This window comes from Scleropages formosus, chromosome 12, assembly GCF_900964775.1.
Source record: "Scleropages formosus chromosome 12, fSclFor1.1, whole genome shotgun sequence".
NCBI lineage: Eukaryota > Metazoa > Chordata > Actinopteri > Osteoglossiformes > Osteoglossidae > Scleropages > Scleropages formosus.
The window spans coordinates 23,346,167-23,366,916 of record NC_041817.1 but is presented as its reverse complement, the minus strand read 5'-3'; the positions used below and the strand labels follow the sequence as shown (position 1 = coordinate 23,366,916).

Below are 20,750 nucleotides of genomic sequence, written 5' to 3'. Positions count from 1 at the left end.
TACAAGAGCAGACTGCATTCGAACCCCTGACTTTTGGATCTAAAGGCAGCAGCCCTAACCGGTACACTATCCGCCATCCCTCTGTATGTGGCAGGTGAACTCCCTGTATGTGGAAGTGCCATGGTTGCCATGGTTACAGAAACAGGCCCTGGACCCAGTGTCCATCCCCCCCTCCCCCCCGGATATCACCAAAAGGTCCCGAAACACAAACGACTTCTGTGGAGTCAAACCAAGATGTTTATTTACAAAACCAAGAGCAACATTTTCGAAAGGAGACAGAAGAGACACCTCAGACAGGAAGGTACAAGAAAACAACAGTAAAATTTTTTTAAAAATTAATAACCCTCTAACACAGTAAAAATCTGCGCCTGCGTTGCTACAAGACACCGTATCGCCATCAGGCGCCGTGTTGAAAGAGCCAGGGTCCGCCCTTCTTGAGACCCACTTCCTGCATGTCCGTTCTCGAACCGTGGACGGAGTGGGTCAACTGGATGGGTGGTGGCGGCGATTAAGAACGATACGCGACGGCGGGGGCGAGGAGAGGGCGGCGCCCGCGGTGGGAGAGCAAGCAGACGGCCGACCTCACTGGCACCTCGGTCAATCGCACAGGAAACCAGCTGGCAGACGCTCACATCCTGCCGAATGTCGGGTGAAGCACATCCTGCGAATTGCAGAACTAGTAAATATTTGGTTCTCATGCTGAAAGGACGACAGTCAGGCTCTGTCGCAACTTGGAGCTTTAAAGCAGCCGGCGAGCGAGATGGGAGAGAAACGCAGCGCCTCTACAGCATCCCGGCACCGACGGCAAGTAAAGAACCGCAAGCTGCACCGTCACTGAAAGAAAGTACATTCACCTTGTTTTCAAGTATTTTCAAAGTATATTCAATGTTCAATGAATGGCGGGACACCCAAGACTGTGCAGGGAGGCCTCGGTGCACAACGCCCTCGGCGGGGTGCGTCCGCACAGGTGCATTGTGGGAAACACATGAGTCACACATGCGTCTTTACAGTCTTTTCACACACATTCATACCGACACAAAACAGCGATGGAGGAACTTGCCACGCCTGCCCCCACCTACAAGGCTGCTGCGGTTTTGAAAAGAAAAAAGAAAAACATTTCAGGTCTCAAAGCCCAAGGCCACATTAGTAAATGTATTTTCCCAGTTTTTTAAAACTCATTTTCCCAATCCATGCCAATCCATCCAGGTTGGACTAGGTGGACAGTGGACGGTTGTTGCACCTTTCCCGGTCAGGGCTTGGTGCTGCCCGCCTTGTCGCCGGCCTTGATGTGGGTCATCTCGATGTCGCAGAGCGCACCAGGGGGCAGAGAGCTGCGCATGCGCTCGATGGTCTTCTGGTAGGAGGCCTTCTCCTGCTCCAGGGAGCGAATCAGCTGCTTCATCTTATTCTCCCGCAACAGGAAGTTCTCCATGTTCACCTCCAGGCTCTGGATCTTTACTCTAGCAGCCTGCAGAAAGGAAACAAACAACAAATCTCATATCCTGTGACCATTATAATTCAGCGAAGCCATACATTACTTATAATAAACCAAATATTTATTTATTTCTTATAGCTTTTTTGTTAGAATAAAATTTACCATGTTACACAGCAGAGTGATTTATTTATTTATTTATTTAACAACTCAGTTCAGGGCAAGTACCTTGATCACCAGTATGGCAACAGGCAGTGGGATTCGAACCCGGGTCATTCAAGTGCAAGGCAGTAACCCTAAGCACTACGTCACCTGCTGCTCTTATAGATTAACACCACTGCAAGTTGATTATCGAATCCTGCGGTACCTTTACATCCAGCCAACTGACACTCAACTGTGAGTTGAGGAAACACACAAATGACACTTAAATTCTGACTGTATCATTTAGTAAAAAACATTGGAAAACCTGCAGTTCGCGGCCCCTTGAAACCACAGAGGATCAAATTACTTTGCAGGTGCGCCTAACAACATATAAACATAAACCCGAGACTCTGGGGACAAGCTGTGACCTCGGCTCACCTGTGCCGCTCTGAAGATTCCTCCAGAGACGCAACATCAGTGTGTTTACAGAAAAACAAGCAATTGATTTTTCTCTTTGTTCTCAATCACTACTTAGCTGTTCGCTAGCGCCGTCTGCTGGGGGGTTAAGGTACAACGGGTAAGAATAGCTAATGGGTTTGAGACACGGACTCCACCGATGAACCCAGCGGGGACTGGCAGTTTGTCCGTAATTCGTTTCGTTTCCATTTCCAAAGTCGATTTGGCCCCCACGTCACAGCAGATAAAAGCTTAATAATGAAAAACCATTCCAATGTACTTCCAGTTTCAGCTTTGTTAAAAATCTCACATACAGCAACAATACAAGCTTGTTATCCTTCAGTCACGTTAAAATTATACTTGAAATAACAAAGCAAAAAAAGGTTGTCCCCAGCTCATATCAAGTGCTGACTGTTGACCGATTCATGTCCAAAAACTCATGCAAAGCCCATCATCTTGTTCTTGATCACCAGTACTCAAGACCACAAGACACAGGCTGTAAGCACAGTGGAAGCAAACAGAATCGAAACAGTCCCACGCTTATTCTTTTCAGACAGAATTAATTAGTGCATGAACGTTTTGCTTTCCTTTGTTATAAACAGAAATAGAAAAATATCTGAAGAAAAATTAAGCAAAAATAAACTGGAAAACGTTTGTATCTTATAAAATTCATAACACAATCGTTCGTAAAATGAGGAGAAGAGTGGAGGAGCACTGGACTAAGACCACTGCAAACCAACAACTGCAGAGCAAGTGGACTGCAGTAGCTGCGCTCACTCACTTGAGGACCAAGAGTCTCTACATTGTAGACCTTCTCTCACCTGCAACTTCTCTAGCAGATCCATGTTCTGCTTCTTCAGCTGTGTGTTGGTCTTCTCTAGCTTGTCCAAGCGGTCGGAGTCATCCAACAGAGATGAGGTGTCCAGCACCTCATCCTGCAGAACGTGGTATTCTACCTCATAGGCCTGGAGCTGCTTCGAGATGTCCATCTCCAGCACCTGGCGAAGCAGAACTTCGGTGACAGGGGTCTCGGGCATTATGCCAAACACTACCGTGGGTACAACGTATGGATGGACAGGAGGATGGACAGCTGCTAGTACTCTTACCTGACTGATTGTCTGTTCCATTTGCCCTTGCGTCAGGGTAGGGATCGTCGTCTTAAGGTAGTCCACAATAGTCTCAAAGCTATCGCACTCCATGATCTCCCCTTCGTGACCTCTCAGCAGACCCAATGCAACCTTGAAGATCACCTCCGTGCCCTGGACAAACAGGAAGTCTGCAGCAGCACAACATGGCCGCATGTTAACCGAGAGAAGATGACCAACGTGCTTCACACACGTCGATCTGTCACTCTGGCCCCTCCTCTCAAATGGTCCCAAAGATGCACTTTTGTGTAATTTTGCAAACATCTTTAAACACAGCTCTTCTTTTCACATTTCTGTGTTTCCGAGACCCACGTAAGTTTTCCTGAAATATTTTTAGGATTTCTATGAAGTCGCCTCGTCCTCAAATGCGATGTCATTTAAAATGAATATCCGTTATAAGCTGCATTAGGACTCAGCATTGTTGGATGTACCCTTTGGGAGACACATTTAAAAATATATTTGTCCTCCACAGAGGATAAAAATGAATGTCAGTTTGAACAATGTAAAGTAAAAACAGCTTTGTCAAGAACAAGAGAAAATATGAAGGTCGTACCGAAGACCCGGGCAACGAAGCCCAGGGGGAACTGGGAGGCGAAGAGGGTTAAGAACCAAGGGGCAGCGTACAGGCTGGGGCACACCTCATGCTGCTCCAGGTGGCTGTACAGCTCCCGGTGGTAATCATGCAATAGGCGGGACAGCTGGTACATCTGGATCTGCAGAGGAGGGCTGGAGTCATGAACTCCGTCTGCAGTTCAGGACGAGAGCTCAGCAGATGTGTGCATAAGGACAGGGATGTAGTGGGTGTAGATGTGAGATTTTGTTAAAAGTTTTAACAGTTTAACCTTTGACCCTGATAGAGTGGTTCTCAAACTTTTTATGAGTACAAGCTCATTTAAAGGAGTGAAATATCAAAAGAACTCCATCCAACCAATTTTCAGCATCAAACAGAAACCCATAGGGCATCATTTGAAAATGCAAATGTCCTCAACATCTAGAGTGACCACAAGATGGTGCGGTTCTTCACAACACGTTTCTGTTCATATCTAACATACATTGTGAGCTGCTTTCCTATGTAAATATTTTATTAATTTACATACAGGAGAGAAAACTTTCACAAGTCAACATTATTGCAGCCAATGGTATAAACTGATATTCACTTCCACACTTATTCAATATTCGGTACTTCTGGGTTGAACAACTCGACTCAAGGGTATGACAGGACGAAGCCTGGGACTTTGAATTGCAACTTCTTGTTCACAACTTAAACTACTTAACCAATACAATGTAGTACCTCAGATTTAAGCGCAACACAATTTACCAAAGGCAGAGTAGCAGGACTGCAGTGTAAGTACAAGTAACGTACATGAAGAGAAGCAAACTATCTTAACCAGAAGGTAGAATAACTGGCAATTTGCTTGGAACTATTACGCCCATTTACAGGAAGAGCAGGTCTGTGAGACCATTTCAACATGCTGCTGAGGGACGCACCTGAAGGGAGACCATGTCGGGCCGATACTGTCGCCGGAAGCCCATGTCGTACATGAGGAACTTGAGCATTTCGAACGCCTGCTCCTCGCTCATGTGCAGCAGCAGTACGCCAGCCACAAAGCTGATACCCTGGCAGTAGCCCACTTCAGTGTCCAGCAGGGAGTAGGCCTTCAGCAGGTTGTAGAGGGAAAGCTGTCCTGCCCCCAGCTGTGCCGAGAAGTATGGGTGGGTGGGGAAAGTTCGTCCTGCGGAGGAAGGTTAATAATGGCATTCTGTTACAAACACGAGCTCTCAATCTTCAGTGAGAGAAGTGGGGCAAAAAACACAGATCAGGACCACTCACTCTGAAGTGACTCCACCTTTGGTGCCCAAGTACAAGACCTGAGGCTCCAAACCTCCCCAAGTACACTCCCAGATTAACCCCTGCAGCTCCACCCATCCTAAAGTGCACATCCATATAAACCCAGGTGGCTCCACCCCCAACCCAGGAACCCACCCAAGTCCACGAGGATGGCATGTTGCTGTGCAGTCAGTTGCTTGAGGAGGTCCTGGTAGGAGGTGTCTGGGGGCTGCTGCTTGCAGGGCAGGCGGTGACGCAAACGGTGCTGTTGAGAGAGGAGGTGCCACACCTCCCCGCGGCGGCCTTTTGGCACGCCTACACACAACAACAGTGTCAGAGGCAATGTGGCAGGATCCTGCAAGAAAACCATGCTGCTGCAGGTTTCACACATCTACGGGGCCCCACTTACCCTGGCAGAGGGCCATGTGGATCTCCTCCATATCGCACTGTATCGTGGATCTGCCTGGGACACTCAACTTCTTCTCCCAGGCATCCTGAGCTTCCTTGGAGCACTGACCAACTTCTTGGTAGTCCAACTTCATCTTCCGGATGTGCAACTCATCTCTGCTTGCTACCAGTCCGAGAAGGACGACACAGCCAGGATGTCACGCATACACACGGCAGTTTAACGAATTTAAATACCCATAGTGATTTAAATTGTATTTACATTTATTCATTTAGCTGATGCTTTTCATTCAAAACTTACAAAATTAAACTGCTTACAATTATTTACCAATTTATACAGCTGGGTAATTTTACTGGAGCAATTTAGGATAAGCATGCTCAAGGGTACTACAGCTGGAGGTAGGATTTCAAACTTGCGACCTTTGGGTGCAAAAGCAGTAGCTCTAACCACTATGCTACAAGCTGGAAAAAGAAGATTTTCTATTTTTTAATACAAATATATTTTCTCTTCCACACAGTGTGAGGCTGAGAAAAGAGGTCAAATGATGCAAAAATCACTGATCAAAAAAAAAAAAAAAAAAAAGAAATTGTGAGATCAGGCAAATCTGATCCAATAATTCCATATCCTATCATTAATCCACGAAAACTGGAGTATGTCAACATTTCGTTGTCCCCCAAACCAAGAAATGGATCGTCTCTGTTAGCTTGTGATGAGTTAAGGATAAACACATCAAACCAAGGAGAAGTAACTAATATGTACAAATACTGCACGTTTGCATGTCCTCAACGGTGAAACAATGTCTATGCTCGTCCTCTAGGGGGCGGTCCTTCCTTAATCAAGCCCCTGCCATACAATCCTACACCAGCCTGAAGGTCAATTACAAAACAACCAAAGGATACAAACTTTTAATTTCTGAAATTAATATTTTCAGAAAGTACTTCTGGTACACCATTTAATATACCCATTATTAATGAAATCCATCAATTTTGTAATGCGCACATTCCATACAAATTACACAGAAAGGAGCAGGAACAAGAACAGAGGATTCAGGCAAACGGTAGGGGGCAGAAGCAGGGGGCAGGACGAAGGAGCCTACCTTCCAGGCGCTGGTTTTCCTTCTCCATGCGCAGCAGGAGGATCTGCTGATGGATGGCCTTCTTCCACAGGGTCCGGTAGTCGACCGATGTGCGTCGGACTTTCTCCCCGGGGGACAGGCCCAGCAGGCAGTCCAGGGGGTCCTGCTCCTGGGCAGAGGCACGTGGGGAGAGGGGCAGGAGCTCCCTCGCATCCAGACTGTCTGGCTCCCCCGCAGCCAAACGTGGAAAAAAGGGATTCTTCTGTGAGACCTGGGATTTCATGGCTATAAAGTCTCTAGTAACTGGCTCAAAAGATCAATTTCTATCCATTCAAAGATGTAAACGCAAACATTTAGGTATCATCATCTTTTCCAAAGTCCTAATTTAAATTATGCCGCATTATAGAGAGCTGTCTTAATGTTGCACGTTTAATTTTTTTCACTATTGCATCAAGAAAAATCCAATCGAACTGCTATTCCCAAACGTACAATGGCAGTGACTCTGGAATCGAAACTCGAAATTCAGCAGCAACTCCAAGTATAATGGACAAGGTGGGGTACAGACCTGGACGATGCATGGAGCCAGGGGCTTTACTCAGGGGAGACGCCACCTGCAGGAATATCTTCTGACGCCACGAGATACGACGTGGGGAGCAGGGCACAGCAGCGCCACTCAGGGAGTCGGTGCTGCACCCCGAGAGGGTCCTCTTACGACCCTCGCCATTGCTGCGGAGGAACAGAGCCCATAGAGGGGTCAGTTGGAGGTGCGAGGACTACAGCATCTGCCACCATCCTGTTAACCAGATCAGGTCAAGATGACGACTAGAAAATGGGTAGGGTTGCTTGGATGCCCTCCAGAACACTGCTGACCTCTCCACAGACACACTCCTAGAAACCCTGACTACAGGAGCATTTACATACACATCATAATAGAAGCACTGGTTCCTCATCTTATGAACACAACTGGGACTGGAAATATCTTAACTCTGATCATAAATCCAAAGCTACTTTCACCACTAACTCACAATCAAGAAAAAAATTAGCAATATCCAAAAATCCCCAATTCAGTCACTGGTTATGTAAAAACTTCAGATAAAACTGATATCCTGAGATAAAACATTAAATCTGAAACTAAATAAATATATATTTTTTTAAAATAAATAAATAAATAATCTTCATAAGTTTCTTTTCATTCCTAATTGCAGACTGATTCCTTGCACGAGCGTGTACCACATTCGCCAGCTTCAGCTTGCACTTTTAACTTTCTTTAAAATTTACACTATCGATAAAAGCTTAATACCTTCATATCTTTCTTAATTTACAGAATAAATCCAGCAAAAAACCTCTGATATAGCTACAGAACATTACTTAGTATTAACTCCGAAAAGTTTTAACATTAAAAATAAGTTAGACGAAGCAAATCATGTGATTGCTGACCAATTCTTGAGCTACAGTCCAATTCTGTTTGTGTGCTTTACTGCCATCTAAAGGCTCTGAGGGGAAATGCAGATCACTTACGCTTCACGGGACAAAAATTAGAGAAGGAAACGGAAATACAATTAAAATAAAGGGGAAAATGTTCCTATCTTTGAATAACTAACTTGAACATTCATAACACAAAGAGCCAGTGTTCAAGGAGGATTACAACAGTACAATAACAGATTACCATAAGCGTCTCGTGACATCATAGGAAAAACGTTAAACACTCCAATTTAGTTATCAGTAAATCCAATTAAGCACAAAAAAAAAAAAAAAAAAAACATTATGGGGAAGAAAGCACATGACAGCAACACCTGCTGCTTCGCAGTCGAGGAATGCACTAGGTTCGGCCGAGGGGGAAGTGGGGGGATGGTGGTGGGGGGCGTTGTTTACGGTTAGGAAGCTGTTAGCACCACTACCAGCCAAGCCTCATCACATGACATTCAGGGACCCTCCATGCCTACGGCTGGGATTGCATGAATGACACACGAGAGACCACACTCATTTCACATTCAGGAAATTTTAGAACACACATTCATGAGAACCTGTACAACCATCAGCGATGCTGACGAAGGCATCCAGCTGAAATGCACCTGTCACGTTACAAGAAATATAACCGTTTCAGGAAGCTCACATGTATTCTCCAATCTTTCTTTCAGTTTCATACATCCTAGGGGTTCCGCACACCCAAGCCCTTAACTGGACTCTGGCACCACATTGAGCCAAGTCTGTGTTTAAAACATCTAGTTTCCTCACATCCTTTCCCTTAAACAGGCCATTCTTGTTTTCATCATGCAATTATGAGACACCAAGATCTGGAACGAGATGAAAACTTCAAAGGCAAAAATACGATCAAAGAAAAGCAACAATGAATCCATTGTGTAAAATGGTCCTCTCAGCCACACAACGAGGTTACCCATAATCCCCAGCGAGTACGAGGCTCCATGCCGGACGTGCGGTCCAGCTGGCTGCCGGGTGCTTTCAATTAGTCAGCTGTCACGTTGACTGACCTCGATCGACCAGGCACCGTCCTGGAGAAGTTGAGCGAGGCCGCTGCAGATGTGGCGCGGCTGTCCTGAACTCTTGCACCCTCGCACCCCCGACCAAGTTAATTAGTGCAGGGCGTCTCACACTGGAAGTACCTCAGCAGCCCAGAATCGGCACGTCCGAGAGCATATGGTCCCGTCCATTTAACCAATGACCTCCATAGCGACTTTGGGGCGGAAAAAAGTTCTGGGACACGTGACTATAGCAGGACAGTGATTATATATTAACTGCACACAGTTAACAAAATACCTCTCTGCCACAGTTCCAATATGTCCATACAGTCTAGTGCAAACAGTACATATATTTAAAATAGATTTTTCCATCACTTATCTGCAAAAGGGGAACAAAAACGTTAAAATCACAATTTCAGTAAATTAAGTGGTTTAGTTGCATAAAATTAACAAAAAAATGCTTTACTATAATTGAATATTTGCTAAGGAAGTGTCACCGTTGTACTATTTTCCAATACGGCTTGTCTAAGATATTTATAAAACAAATCAATTTTCAATTTAATCTTATTTTCACACAATTTGCTGCCTCTGATGGAACAGTTTATTTATTCACAAACGGATTACTATGATGTCAAAATGATTTAGGAAATCATGTAAATGACACAATCACCCGTGAACCTGGACCTCCTGACCCTCCATTAGTCTGATCATGTGAGGATGAACTGTACTAAATATGTAACTTTTTCTTACTTTCTGTGCTTTCAAAAAATGTTCAAAGTCATTATGCTACCTGGCTGTTTCGCTGAGGTTCTGAATCAAAGCGGTCATGTTCAGAATCAACTGTATTTCAGTACAAACACATAAAATACCAGTCAAAAGTTTGAGTGCACTTGGTAGAAAATAACTTGTTTTCAAACAGTATTCCGGTAACAGGTTGGATGTCTTCCCAGCTCCCCTGGGCAGTTCCCAGAGGTGCAGGACACCTGTGTGTTGCTTCCATCTACTCTCCTGTCCAGTCTGCCCCATATCGTATTGGCCAGGTGTGTTCAAACACTTGACTGGGACTGCAGTCCACAATCCAGATGAAACACCTTCACAAAAGGAACGGAGGCCAAAGAAGGATGATAGGACCAGGACGATGGAGAGCAGCTGGAGGGGAGTCAACAACATCGCAGGGTGCAAGGAGGCTTCGTATGGAGTGTTACCGCTACGAGACGACAGCTGACCATGGCAGTGTGGTTTGTTGGCCAGAGCCATGCTTCATTCTTTGTTAAAAAGACCATTTTACAAAAAAAGAAAAAAAAAAAAAAAAAGTTCCAGTTTTGCTAATGGACAAGAAGAGTCTTGTTTCAAAATGGAATTGCGGGCTTGTTCACGCAGCACATGCGGATTCTTTACCCTTTACTCCACACTTCTCCGCAGTACGGACCAGGCTGTCCCGAGACAAAGCGATTCTTTCTCAGCAGCGCTCTTGGACTTTTGCTTGGTCTACTGATCTGTGCACAACCTTCACATTCCTACAGTACCTCTTCAGAGTAGGGGACACTGACAAGGCACGAGTCATGTAACATCCAAAGGGGGGGGGGGGATCAGCTAAAGAAATTTAAAAACTCATTAACAATTATTAATAAAACAAGTACTTCTGTAAATGGGGGGTGCGGTGGCGCAGTGGGTTGGACTGGGTCCTGCTCTCCAGCGCGTCTGGGGTTCGAGTCCCCGCTTGAGGTGCCTTGCGACGGACTGGTGTCCCGTCCTGGGTGTCCGCCCTCCCCCTCCGGCCTTACGCCCTGTGTTGCCAGGTAGGCTCCGGTTCCCCGCAACACCGCATGGGACAAGCGGTTCAGAAAATGTGTGTGTGTACTTCTGTAAATATTAGAGGCGGCTAACAGTAGATTCTGCCTTTGGAGCTGAAGGTCCTCTGTTTAAATCTCACACCTGGTGCTATAATACCCTTGAGCAAGGGCGGTACCCTAAATTGCGCCAGTAAAATTATGGTGCTGGATAAATGGGTGAATAATTGTAGGCAGCTTAACATTCTAAGTTGTTCTGGAGAAAAATGTCAGTTAAACGAGTAAATAAAGTGTAAAAAAAAAGAACAGAGTTCAACAAATACGTAGTTTAGTCATTTGTTCCACCTCAATGGCTTTTGCTCTATTTCAGGAATTATTTCTCAATGACAAAGTGGCAAAACAGCAAAAACAAAGACAGACGTTAGTCACTGCACACATCCACGACAGTTAGTACGAGTGTGTGTGTGAAAGAGCACAGCAGCTCGCGGGTTTGGAGGGCGAGTGACTGAAGAGATGAAGACAGAGCCTCGTTTTTCCAGAGCTATCCGAAAAGTCCAGAAGCAGCGACATGCAAGGACGATGATGCAGGGGGTAGTAATGCCAGCTTGTGTGGTCCCACCTGGCTGGACGAAGGTCCCAGACTCAAAGGGGGATGATGGAAGATGAGCGTTTTTCCTCTTCCCACTACAAAAGCCTCTCAGACTGAGCAGACTGTGGCAGCGAGCGGAGGGTGACCACAAACACACCTTGATTTTATCTCAGTGCCCTGACAGCAACACTGGCAGTGGAGCAGGTGGAGTGGTGAAGGAGGCAGGATTGGGGGGGGGGGGGGGTCAACGAGCCCCTCTCACCTCTTGAGGGTCCCGCTGTCAGCCAGAGAACCCAGAGAGCCCTGGTAAAAGTTTTTCAGGAAACTGGGGGCCGAGAAAGAGGACGGCAGGCTGGAGGACGACTCGCTCTCGGAAATGCTGCGCGCTCTCGAGATTCTCACGGGGCTGAGTGGAGGGCGACGCAAAACACACAGAATCCCGGTAAAAATGCGTACACGTAGGAGTATTGCACGGACAAACACCGACGTGTGACGCTGAACAGCAGCAGAGGCCGAGACAAAACGTGGAGCTGCTGGAGAAACACATCAAGGGCTGTGCTACGACAGGAAGATGCTCTTAACGAAAGGCAAACTCATCTGTGACCCATATCCCCCTCATCTGAATTATGCACCTCCATTCCTTTGAGACGAAGGTACTTTATTTACAGGTGAGCAGAGCAGAAGAAGCCCCTAACCCAGTGTCTAATGACCTCTAGTTCTCAAGTTTTTTAGCATTAAATCTGATCAAATCCCCTTCTCAGTTCTCATAGTTCATGAATAGTTCCAGGAGAGGAAAAAATAAACTGATCGTGATTTTTAAAGCCATTTCCTAGGTCTCGAAGACTATGAAATGCCCAATCATAGGTGTGAAAAAGTAATTGCCTCCTAACTTTAAACTACTTGCTCTGATAATTAAAATCAGCTGTTTGAATACAAATCAGCCTTGATTTTGGTCAGTCCTCCGCAAGTGACGCAAGACCCTGGTCAACAGCTGCAGGAAGCATTTAGTTGCAGTCGTTACAGCTAAAGGTGGCACAACCTGTTTGACTAAGGATCCATTAATATTTCACTCCAATGGCTGCACGTTTCATTGTCTTTTACACTAAGGAAATGATACAAATGATACTGGTGTCACCCCCCCCCCCCCCCTTCTGGCTCCATTTATATACCTCTAGAAATAAAAGAAGTTCTCATCAATTTTGATGCCATAAAGCGACAAAGGAAACGTTTTCTCAGCACTGTATGCACATTACATAGCAGTTAGTACAGTACTGAGTGACAAGCCACAACTCCGTAACAAAGCTAATTGCAGGGTTAACAGTTAAGACTTAAATTTGCAATTTCAATCTTTGCCAGGTGCATTTGATGACATTTTAAACCCAGTACAGATATTATTTAGAAAAGAGGAATAACTTATTTCCCCCAGAGACAAATATGGTATTCAGGACAGCTACAGGCACAGCTACACCACTCCTCATAACTAGTAGTAACGGTGTTTATCGTGACTACAGTTACCAGTTTCTGTACCTTGAAGCTTCTTCTGGCATATCAGCTTGTGACTGTTGAAATCAAACAGGAAGTGATGCGGCTTAAACAAAAAAACAGGAAGTTACTCCAGGGTGGCCATACCTGCTCTGGAGCAGTTCAGGAGCCACCGATTGCTGGCGCCAGAGAGGGCCCTTGGTGCCGTGCGAATCGAAGGAGATTCTCTTCTTCACGGGCGGGTGGCTGAACGTGTGGGCACGCCGGCGGAACGGGACGGCAGAGGGGTCCTCCTCGGACAGACACAGCGAGGAGCTGGGGGGCGTTCCAGGCGGGGAGTCTCCGGGCGAGTCGTCCTGCTGGGATCACAATCCCACCGTTACGAGGGAGGACAGCATTCCGGCAAACACACCACTTCTACACACTCATTGTCATGGTGACTGTTGACATTGTGCTGGCTATCATGCACACACGCGAGTGGAAACCCCTCACCCTGACCGAAGTGTTTCCAAACTTTTATTCCCCGCTGTACCGTTCTGATTGCACACAACCAATCATACACCTACACCTCAGAGAGAGGACACTTCCCTCACCTAACATTCTGCAGAAGTCTCACCTTAGAAACTCACCTTGTCATCACACACACCAGGTTGCGTAACCTCCCCGTCCTTCTCCTCTTTCTACATCCACGGCTCATTCAGACCCCAGCGGACCATCATCCCAGGAGCGGCTGTAACCCTGCCGTGTGTTCACCCCAAGGCCAGACGCAACACAATAACCCGGCTCACGTCGCTGCAGCTCTATTGTATGCCAGCGAGTTGCTTCCTGTGGCGGACAATGACATGGACCGCAGGAGGCCAGCGTTCTTCTGCTCGACCCTGTTTACCACATTGGGTATGGGAAGGACCATCTCCGAGCTTCCTCCCTCGGCTCCAGCAAACACATTTCCTGCCTCGTGCACCGCTTCCTGAAACAGCGGACCCATTACTCAGCTAAAACGGTCTCATGAAGGACTTGGGAGCTGAAAAAGCTGTTGGAATACCATGTTTTCAGATAAACCTAATGTGTCAGCATTCCAGTTCCGTCACACAGAAAACGGAGAGGTTCCAAGCGTCAAAGAGCCTCCACCTGAGAAGTGGCCATTTCTCCATACTTCTTTACACTGTCCCGTTCATCTATCTGGTATTTATTTAAATGTATCACCAATTCATTTACACCAATTACCCCTGAAGAAGGGATGACCCCTGTGTCCCCTGCCTGTTCGCAACCCTGCCACGTGAGAGCAGGAGCCCGAAACGGTCAGTATATGCCTCACACATTTTGCATTCCACTGTGAATTCCAGGCCCATTCAGGGCGCGGCACAACCTGGGTGATGGGCAAACATACTGCCGCCCGTGTCTGCCCTCAAGGGAGCGGGTGTGAGGCGGAGGAGTCAGGACGATCACAGCGGAGCCTGTTTACCGTGCCAACCCGCAGTACGTCGAGCAGTAAAAGGGAAACATGCAGTGACCCTGACCAGTCTGGACTAGATCCACAAAAACAAACTTTCCCATGCGAGTGGCATTCGGCTTAGAGTTTGTTAAATTATGTCACTGCAGTATTATTGCCTGATAATGCAACTCTTTGGCAAACTGTGCACTGTTGCAATTTCTTTACGTACTTTTCAATCGTTTAGTTTTCATTGCACACTGTCCCTCAAGAAACCTTCGAGCCATCTGCCTGGATGACACATACACTCAATTCCACAACTACGAGGCCACAAAATAAAGCTTGTGTCTTGCTGCGGAGCACTATGCTGGTGTAAGACATAGTACACAGACAGAGGAAATGTAGTAAATGCATATGTGAGGGGTGCAGAAACGGCTCGTCTCCTACAGCAGACTTGTGGTGGTGTTCTTTTGGAGAAACTGCAGATGAATTGCAATGTGTTGCGCTGAAATTATGGCTCACGTGTGAATTTTGTTTAATTCAGTAGATGGCACAGTGGTTAAAGCCATCGCCGTCCTCTTGAAGGACCTGGGTTCACACCCTCCTCCTGTTGTAGTACCCCTGATTGAGGTACTTACCCTGAATTGATATAGTAAAAACTACACAGATCTTTAAATGGGCAAATCACTGTCATTTAGTGTACAGATACATGAATAAAATAGAAATGGTTAAGAAGCTCTGAGTTCTGGGCCATAGAGCAATGGGAGGGGCATACTCACGCGCTCAAAGCTGCCCATGCTTCCGAGACGCCCTCGCATCCTGCTGGCCCCCTGTGGATGACAGAGGCCGTCAACACGGCCGCCAAAGTGACCGTGACCTTCAACACATCCACATATAAAAGTACTACTAATGTCTAAATAACGTTGCAGTGTGGCCACTGTAGGGCAGTGAACTGTTAGCCAAAACACATTGAAGCCATCAAAACAGATCACCCTTCAATTGAAATGGGGGAGAAGGCCTCTCAGTACATGAAACCTGAACAAAGAATAGCTCTGTGAACAAACGCACCATGACCTGGAGTCGTTCTCAAACACCATATTGGTGGAAACAAATGAACAGATGGCCGATTCTGCAAAAATACCGTCGTAAAATGGTATTATCCCTCATCTGATGGGTGTAAATAGGTCATGTCAAATCCCCGAGTGACACAAAGCTGGACAGATGTGCACGCGAAAACACACACACCCGTGAAAAGATGTTCTCCAGGGAGCTGGTCAGAGAGCTGCGTGCTTTGTTCTTCAGGATGTCCAGCTTAAAGCGGCCGGTGGACGTAGAGCTCTCAGGCGCTATGTTGTTGTGGGCATTCTGACATAAAGAGAGGTGGGATTTAAGTACATGAACTTGTACTTTTGAAGTGGGGGCGGAAAAATGATAAAACTTAAAAATAAAATTACAAATTCATTTAATTAATTGTTGACAGATTAAAAAATAAAATTTAAATTATGCAAGCAAACCACATTAAGAGCGCGCATAGCTCATATCATCGCGGGAGGAAATGGGAGCGACGGGAAACCCAGGGACGAGCTCCACAGGGTCCTGCGAAGTGCGGTACCTGGGGGGCCTCGCCGATGTGCAGGTGGGTTTTCTGCTTGGCCTCGCACAGCTGCCTCAGGTGTAAAATCACCAGCTCGTTCTCCTCCTGGTCTGAGGCTGGTTTAATCTTCTGCACAGAGAGAAGCACCAGAACGTCACCATACAGCACCAGCAAAGTTCACCTGGTCCGCCTTTATAAAGTGACTGGACAGAGGAGCGAAAGCAAAGCGACACGCAGGTGTCCTACATCTCTGGAACCCGCTGCAGAAGATCAAGACATGGAACCGCATTTCCTCCTCAGATACCTCGACTGGCTTCTGGGTCAGGAAACCATCTCACCTGCACGCGCTCAAAGATGTCCACCTGCTCGCTGTCCGTCAGCTGAGAGAGATAGGTCTGAATAGCCAGCTTGGCCCTGGGAGGGTAAAGACCTGCCGACGAAAGGACAGAGCGAGGTGAAGGAGAGAAGGAACGGGCGGGGAAGTAACGGGCGCGAGACGTTGCCGTGGCGAAGGAGGGCGCACCTTCGATGCGTTCGCACAGCTTGTGCAGGTCGTGCATGGGGCAGGCCTCGCACAGCTTCACCTGGGTCCTGGAGCTCCGCAGTGCCGCCGCCGTGCCGAAGGCCTGCTTCAGCGTCAGCATCACCTCGTCCACCTGCCTCGGCGGCAGCAAAACAGTTAGAGCTTGCGTGGAACGTGCCGCCCGGAAAACCACGCGACCAACGCGAGGACTCCCAGCTGCAGCATTTGAATATCCTTTCAGTTTAATGTTTTTTTAGCAAATGCAAATCAGGCAGTAAGTTTCTGTGGAGAGCGGTTTGGGAAGCAGCGCACTGACCAGAGACTCGTTGGCGCACTGGAACACGTAACACACGTACTGGCTCCGGCCGGACTCCGCCGCATCCCGGCAGATGAGCCCAAAGTGGTCCGTGTGTTTAATCCCCTGCACAGCAGAAGTAAGACAATTTGGCAAACACGCAAACATAGAGCTCAACTGGAAGAAAAGAAACAAACTTCCAAACAGACAAATTAGAGTCTCCTGGTGACTGAACTGTTTACTTGCACAAACAGGAAGTAATTGCTTAACCTTCCCCACCAGACCCTTTACCCTGCCAGTTGCTCAATGCATTAGAGCAAGAACATGGGTTCTCTCAAAGAGCCTTACAATGATTTACTCATTTATACAGCTGGGTAATTTCTGCTCTATTAATTCAGGGTAAGTACCTTGATCAAGAGTATTACAGCAGGAGGGAGGATTTGGACTCCGGTCCTTCGAGTGGAAAAATGACAGCTCTAACTACCACGCCATCTGCTGGCCCTTAAGTGAAGTGTTTCTCCATACATTTACAGTTATTCATTTATCTGATGCTTTTCTCCAAAGTAACTTACAGTATCAGGCTACTTATAGTCATTTACCCATTTATACAGCCAGGTAATTTTACTGGAGCAATTTAGGGTAAGTACCTTGATCAAGGATACTACAGCTCAGGCTGGGATTAAAACTGGCAACTTTTGCATCCACAGGTAGCAGCTCTTACCACTGTGCTACCAGCTGTTCCACCTAATACAACTGAATGCGCGTGTGTCACACACACACACACACACACAGAAACCACTTGTCCCAAGTGGGGTCGCAGTGAACCGGAGCCCAACCCGGTAACACAGGGCGGAAGGCTGGAGGAGGAGGGCGCACATCCCAGATGAGACACCAGTCTGTCACAAGGCACCCCAAGCAGGACTCGAACCCCAGACCTGCCAGAGAGCAGGACCTGGCCAAGCCCTCTGTGCCACTGCATACCCTCTACAACTGAATGGCATCTTTTAGAAGGCTGAGCCAGTATTTTTCTATTCAGGGATGTGAAAAGTTAGAAAGCACAGAGACAAACCTGTGTGTACCTCCTTGTTGTGTAAAGGAACAATATTTATTTGAACACCACCCAGCTGGGCTGACCAAACAGCAAGGAGGTAAAGGTCACAAGTACAGCCTGGTGTGATAACAAGGACTTATCAACAGATTAAGGATGAGAAACGTCAACCCGTGCAAGGTGGAACAATAACAGGGGCTTTAATGTGACCCTTGTGGACAAGGCTAACAACGTACCTGAGAGCAGGAAGAAATGTCTTTGAAGTTCTTCTCGAGCACCACGGTCTTGCTGTCCGGGCTAATAAGATTGACCTCAAAGCGGCCGACCTGCGGGGCAAGAGGACTCCGGTCTCAGGACTCTAAACCCCCGCTGACCGCAGAGAAACAAATGGCAAAAAGGACCACAAACATCTCACAAGGGCCAACACGTGACAGGTGCCCCGTGGCTATTCTGGGAGTCGCCGCCTGTCCAAATGCACATACAATTAAGGTGACCAAGGCTGAGCTGAACATTTCCCTTTCTGTTAACATTGCCGCTCAACAGGAAGCGGCGATGCCAAAACTACTGCCTTTAGAACACGGGGGCGCAACCCAGACCAGGGCTACAATTACACCAGCGCCTCACTCAACTGTAATTGTTCATAACTCAAAACTCATCATGACCATCGAGTCACAGTAGTCAAAACCTTAATGGAGCAAACATCCTTAATTATTTATAGGTTAAGTTCTGTAAAAGTCTTAGAGACAGCTATAAAAAATATTTTCTAATAATTTTAATATCTTTTTTTTTTTTTTTTTTTTTTTTTTTTAATTTTGAGCAACATTAAAATAAAAACCCATTTAAAGTGAAAAATAAAAATAGAATGCCTTCACAAAGTCCTATTCAATGCAGTTTTTTTTTTTTTTTTTTGCAATGCATTCGATAATCATATAAAACATTCCTAGTCTTGCTACCGATCACCAGCACTACGGAACATCATACATGAGCTGTAAACACTGTGGAAGCGAGTTGAATTAATGTTGTCCCACACACCTCTTCTGTTTGGGTGTCCTCTACTTCCATCTATCCGTTAGGCACATAAATGTAGGTCGTTCTTGCTTAGCAACAAGCACATACTGTATATTTAAATTTAAAAATGTATTTTAAAAAAAAAAGATAAAACCATGAAATGACTATTTTCAAAAATTAGTATTCTACACTGACATCCAATCTGCTCATGTCTCAAGAAAATAGTCATGGCACGATGTTACTTTAATGAACCAGAGCAAAGAATCTCTTTGGTGAGACGCAAAGGTTGAGGGGAGAGGACTTGACACGGTCGTACCTGGAACAACATGGTGCGGTTCTTTTCGGCATCCGTCGGCTGCACGTGGCTGGGGGCGCTGGCGTGCCTGCGTCGGGAGGGAGCTTGACCAGACGCAGCTTCCCTCGACCGCTGCCGCAGCCCCGCTGCCAGGCTGCCGCACCGGGTACGGAACTCTTGTTGCTCCTCGAACCCGGAGGAGTCCTCCAGGATGCATTCTGGAAGGCTGCCTCTCAGACTACTGGACCTAAGGACTACGTCAGCTGCCTCCTCCACATCCAGGCTCTCAGGCTCCCAGCCACCCACTATGGCGCTTAGGGGGTCCCGATCGGCTGGTAAGAGCTCCGGGGGGACATCGTTGACCAGAGGTGGGCGCCGACGTTCGACCTCATACTGCTGGAACTTTTCAATGCAGTCATCGATGATTGTGGAGGGCGCCCTCTTGTGAGCCACCGTCACCTTGCCGCAGTAGAGCACCTCAAATTTCTGAGAGTTGTAGAAGGCATCCTCCGTCTCCTGCTTGGGCCACACGTCCTCCTTCAGTGCCGCTTTAGACACCTGACGGATGCTGCTGATGATGTCCGGCACCTGGAAGGAGGCAACTAACCTCAGTGGGGACACAGAGAAAAACCCATCCCACAATATCTCACTATCCACTGCAAGGTCCATGTTGGCAGCAGGTGACACAGTAGTTACGGAACTATAACCTATTCAACCCCCAGAAAAAGGCCCCACCGCGTAACTCCTGCTACAAAGATGGACACAGTAAAAAAAAAAAAAACCTCTTTGGATTCAAACTATCATAACACAACAAAAATAAATCATGGTAACCTTGCATAAAACTTACTACATTTACACTACGTCCTAGAACAAAAAAAATAACCCAGATAGCTCAGGAACAGAAGACAAAAAGATTGACATTCATACCTTGAGGATCCACAAGAAAGGAGACATGGTGTCTGTGTGTGTATGTGTCAGACAGAGACACGGCAGAGCAGCGGTTGAGGCATCAATGTTTCTTATGCAAAGCGAGTTTGAACACTAACATCCTGAAGTCACATTCCCAGAGCAACAACCATCTCATGCACGCGTACACACACATATACGCAGAGTCAGTAATATCCCTGTGATAACAGCAGCATGACCGTTAGCTCAGGAAACATGCAGCATCTGGGTAGAGCTTCTAACCGACAGCTGTGCCTGGAGAAAACTGACAAAAGTGACATCAGATTTTTTTTTTTTTTTTAATATTACCTTTTACCCGAGATTAAGGATTTTTACACCATTTACCACAGAAAACTCAAATTCAAGAACACAGGGAACAGGACACTTAGCTCCTTGTTTGTCCTTCATCCGACAACTAGTCTGAGATACTGGGGGGGGGGGAGATTGTGCATGGTTTTACATGCGGGTTGGGTTTGAATCCCATTTTGAAAGTCTCCAATGAAAGGAAATAATGAGCTAAATTGAGCTGTCCCTAATGTGCGTATATGAGTGTCTGTGACATACATGCACACTAGGACCAGGAGCCACATTCAGTTCTGGTTACGATGCACTGCGGTCCACCACAATCCTGCTCTGGACAAAGGACTAACAGGTGAAAGAATGAATAAACCAGCCGAACGACACCAAAAGTGCACCATCAGTAACTCCGTAAACCAACAACTGCATTCAGTAGCTTGTGCCTCAAAAACAACTCTTAAGAACCAAATGTTCCTCTTCGATTTGTTATTATAA

General features: G+C 46.6%; 1 protein-coding gene across 6 annotated transcripts in view; it reads right to left on the bottom strand.

Moving 5' to 3' along the window:
- Positions 1 to 228: 228 nt before the first annotated feature.
- tbc1d4 (TBC1 domain family, member 4) overlaps positions 229 to 20,750 on the bottom strand; it is a 32,409-nt gene continuing 11,887 nt past the window's right edge. For 2 of the 6 annotated variants that reach the window (XM_029256780.1, XM_029256776.1), the window contains exons 2-20: positions 19,035 to 19,601; positions 17,947 to 18,036; positions 16,684 to 16,788; positions 16,368 to 16,500; positions 16,183 to 16,274; positions 15,863 to 15,973; positions 15,496 to 15,615; positions 15,030 to 15,080; positions 12,969 to 13,180; positions 11,602 to 11,745; positions 7,049 to 7,209; positions 6,505 to 6,705; positions 5,412 to 5,573; positions 5,159 to 5,317; positions 4,663 to 4,907; positions 3,728 to 3,887; positions 3,136 to 3,305; positions 2,851 to 3,027; positions 229 to 1,468 (exon numbers count right to left, since the gene is read on the bottom strand). In XM_029256780.1, coding sequence (XP_029112613.1) covers positions 1,250 to 1,468; positions 2,851 to 3,027; positions 3,136 to 3,305; positions 3,728 to 3,887; positions 4,663 to 4,907; positions 5,159 to 5,317; positions 5,412 to 5,573; positions 6,505 to 6,705; positions 7,049 to 7,209; positions 11,602 to 11,745; positions 12,969 to 13,180; positions 15,030 to 15,080; positions 15,496 to 15,615; positions 15,863 to 15,973; positions 16,183 to 16,274; positions 16,368 to 16,500; positions 16,684 to 16,788; positions 17,947 to 18,036; positions 19,035 to 19,601 — 3,279 coding nt within the window. In that variant the 3' untranslated portion in view covers positions 229 to 1,249. Of the gene's footprint in view, positions 1,469 to 2,850; positions 3,028 to 3,135; positions 3,306 to 3,727; positions 3,888 to 4,662; positions 4,908 to 5,158; positions 5,318 to 5,411; positions 5,574 to 6,504; positions 6,706 to 7,048; positions 7,210 to 11,601; positions 11,746 to 12,968; positions 13,181 to 13,450; positions 14,855 to 15,029; positions 15,081 to 15,495; positions 15,616 to 15,862; positions 15,974 to 16,182; positions 16,275 to 16,367; positions 16,501 to 16,683; positions 16,789 to 17,946; positions 18,037 to 19,034; positions 19,602 to 20,750 lie in introns of those variants that run through there. The other 4 variants (XM_029256777.1, XM_029256778.1, XM_029256779.1 and 1 more) reach the window with 4 other exon arrangements.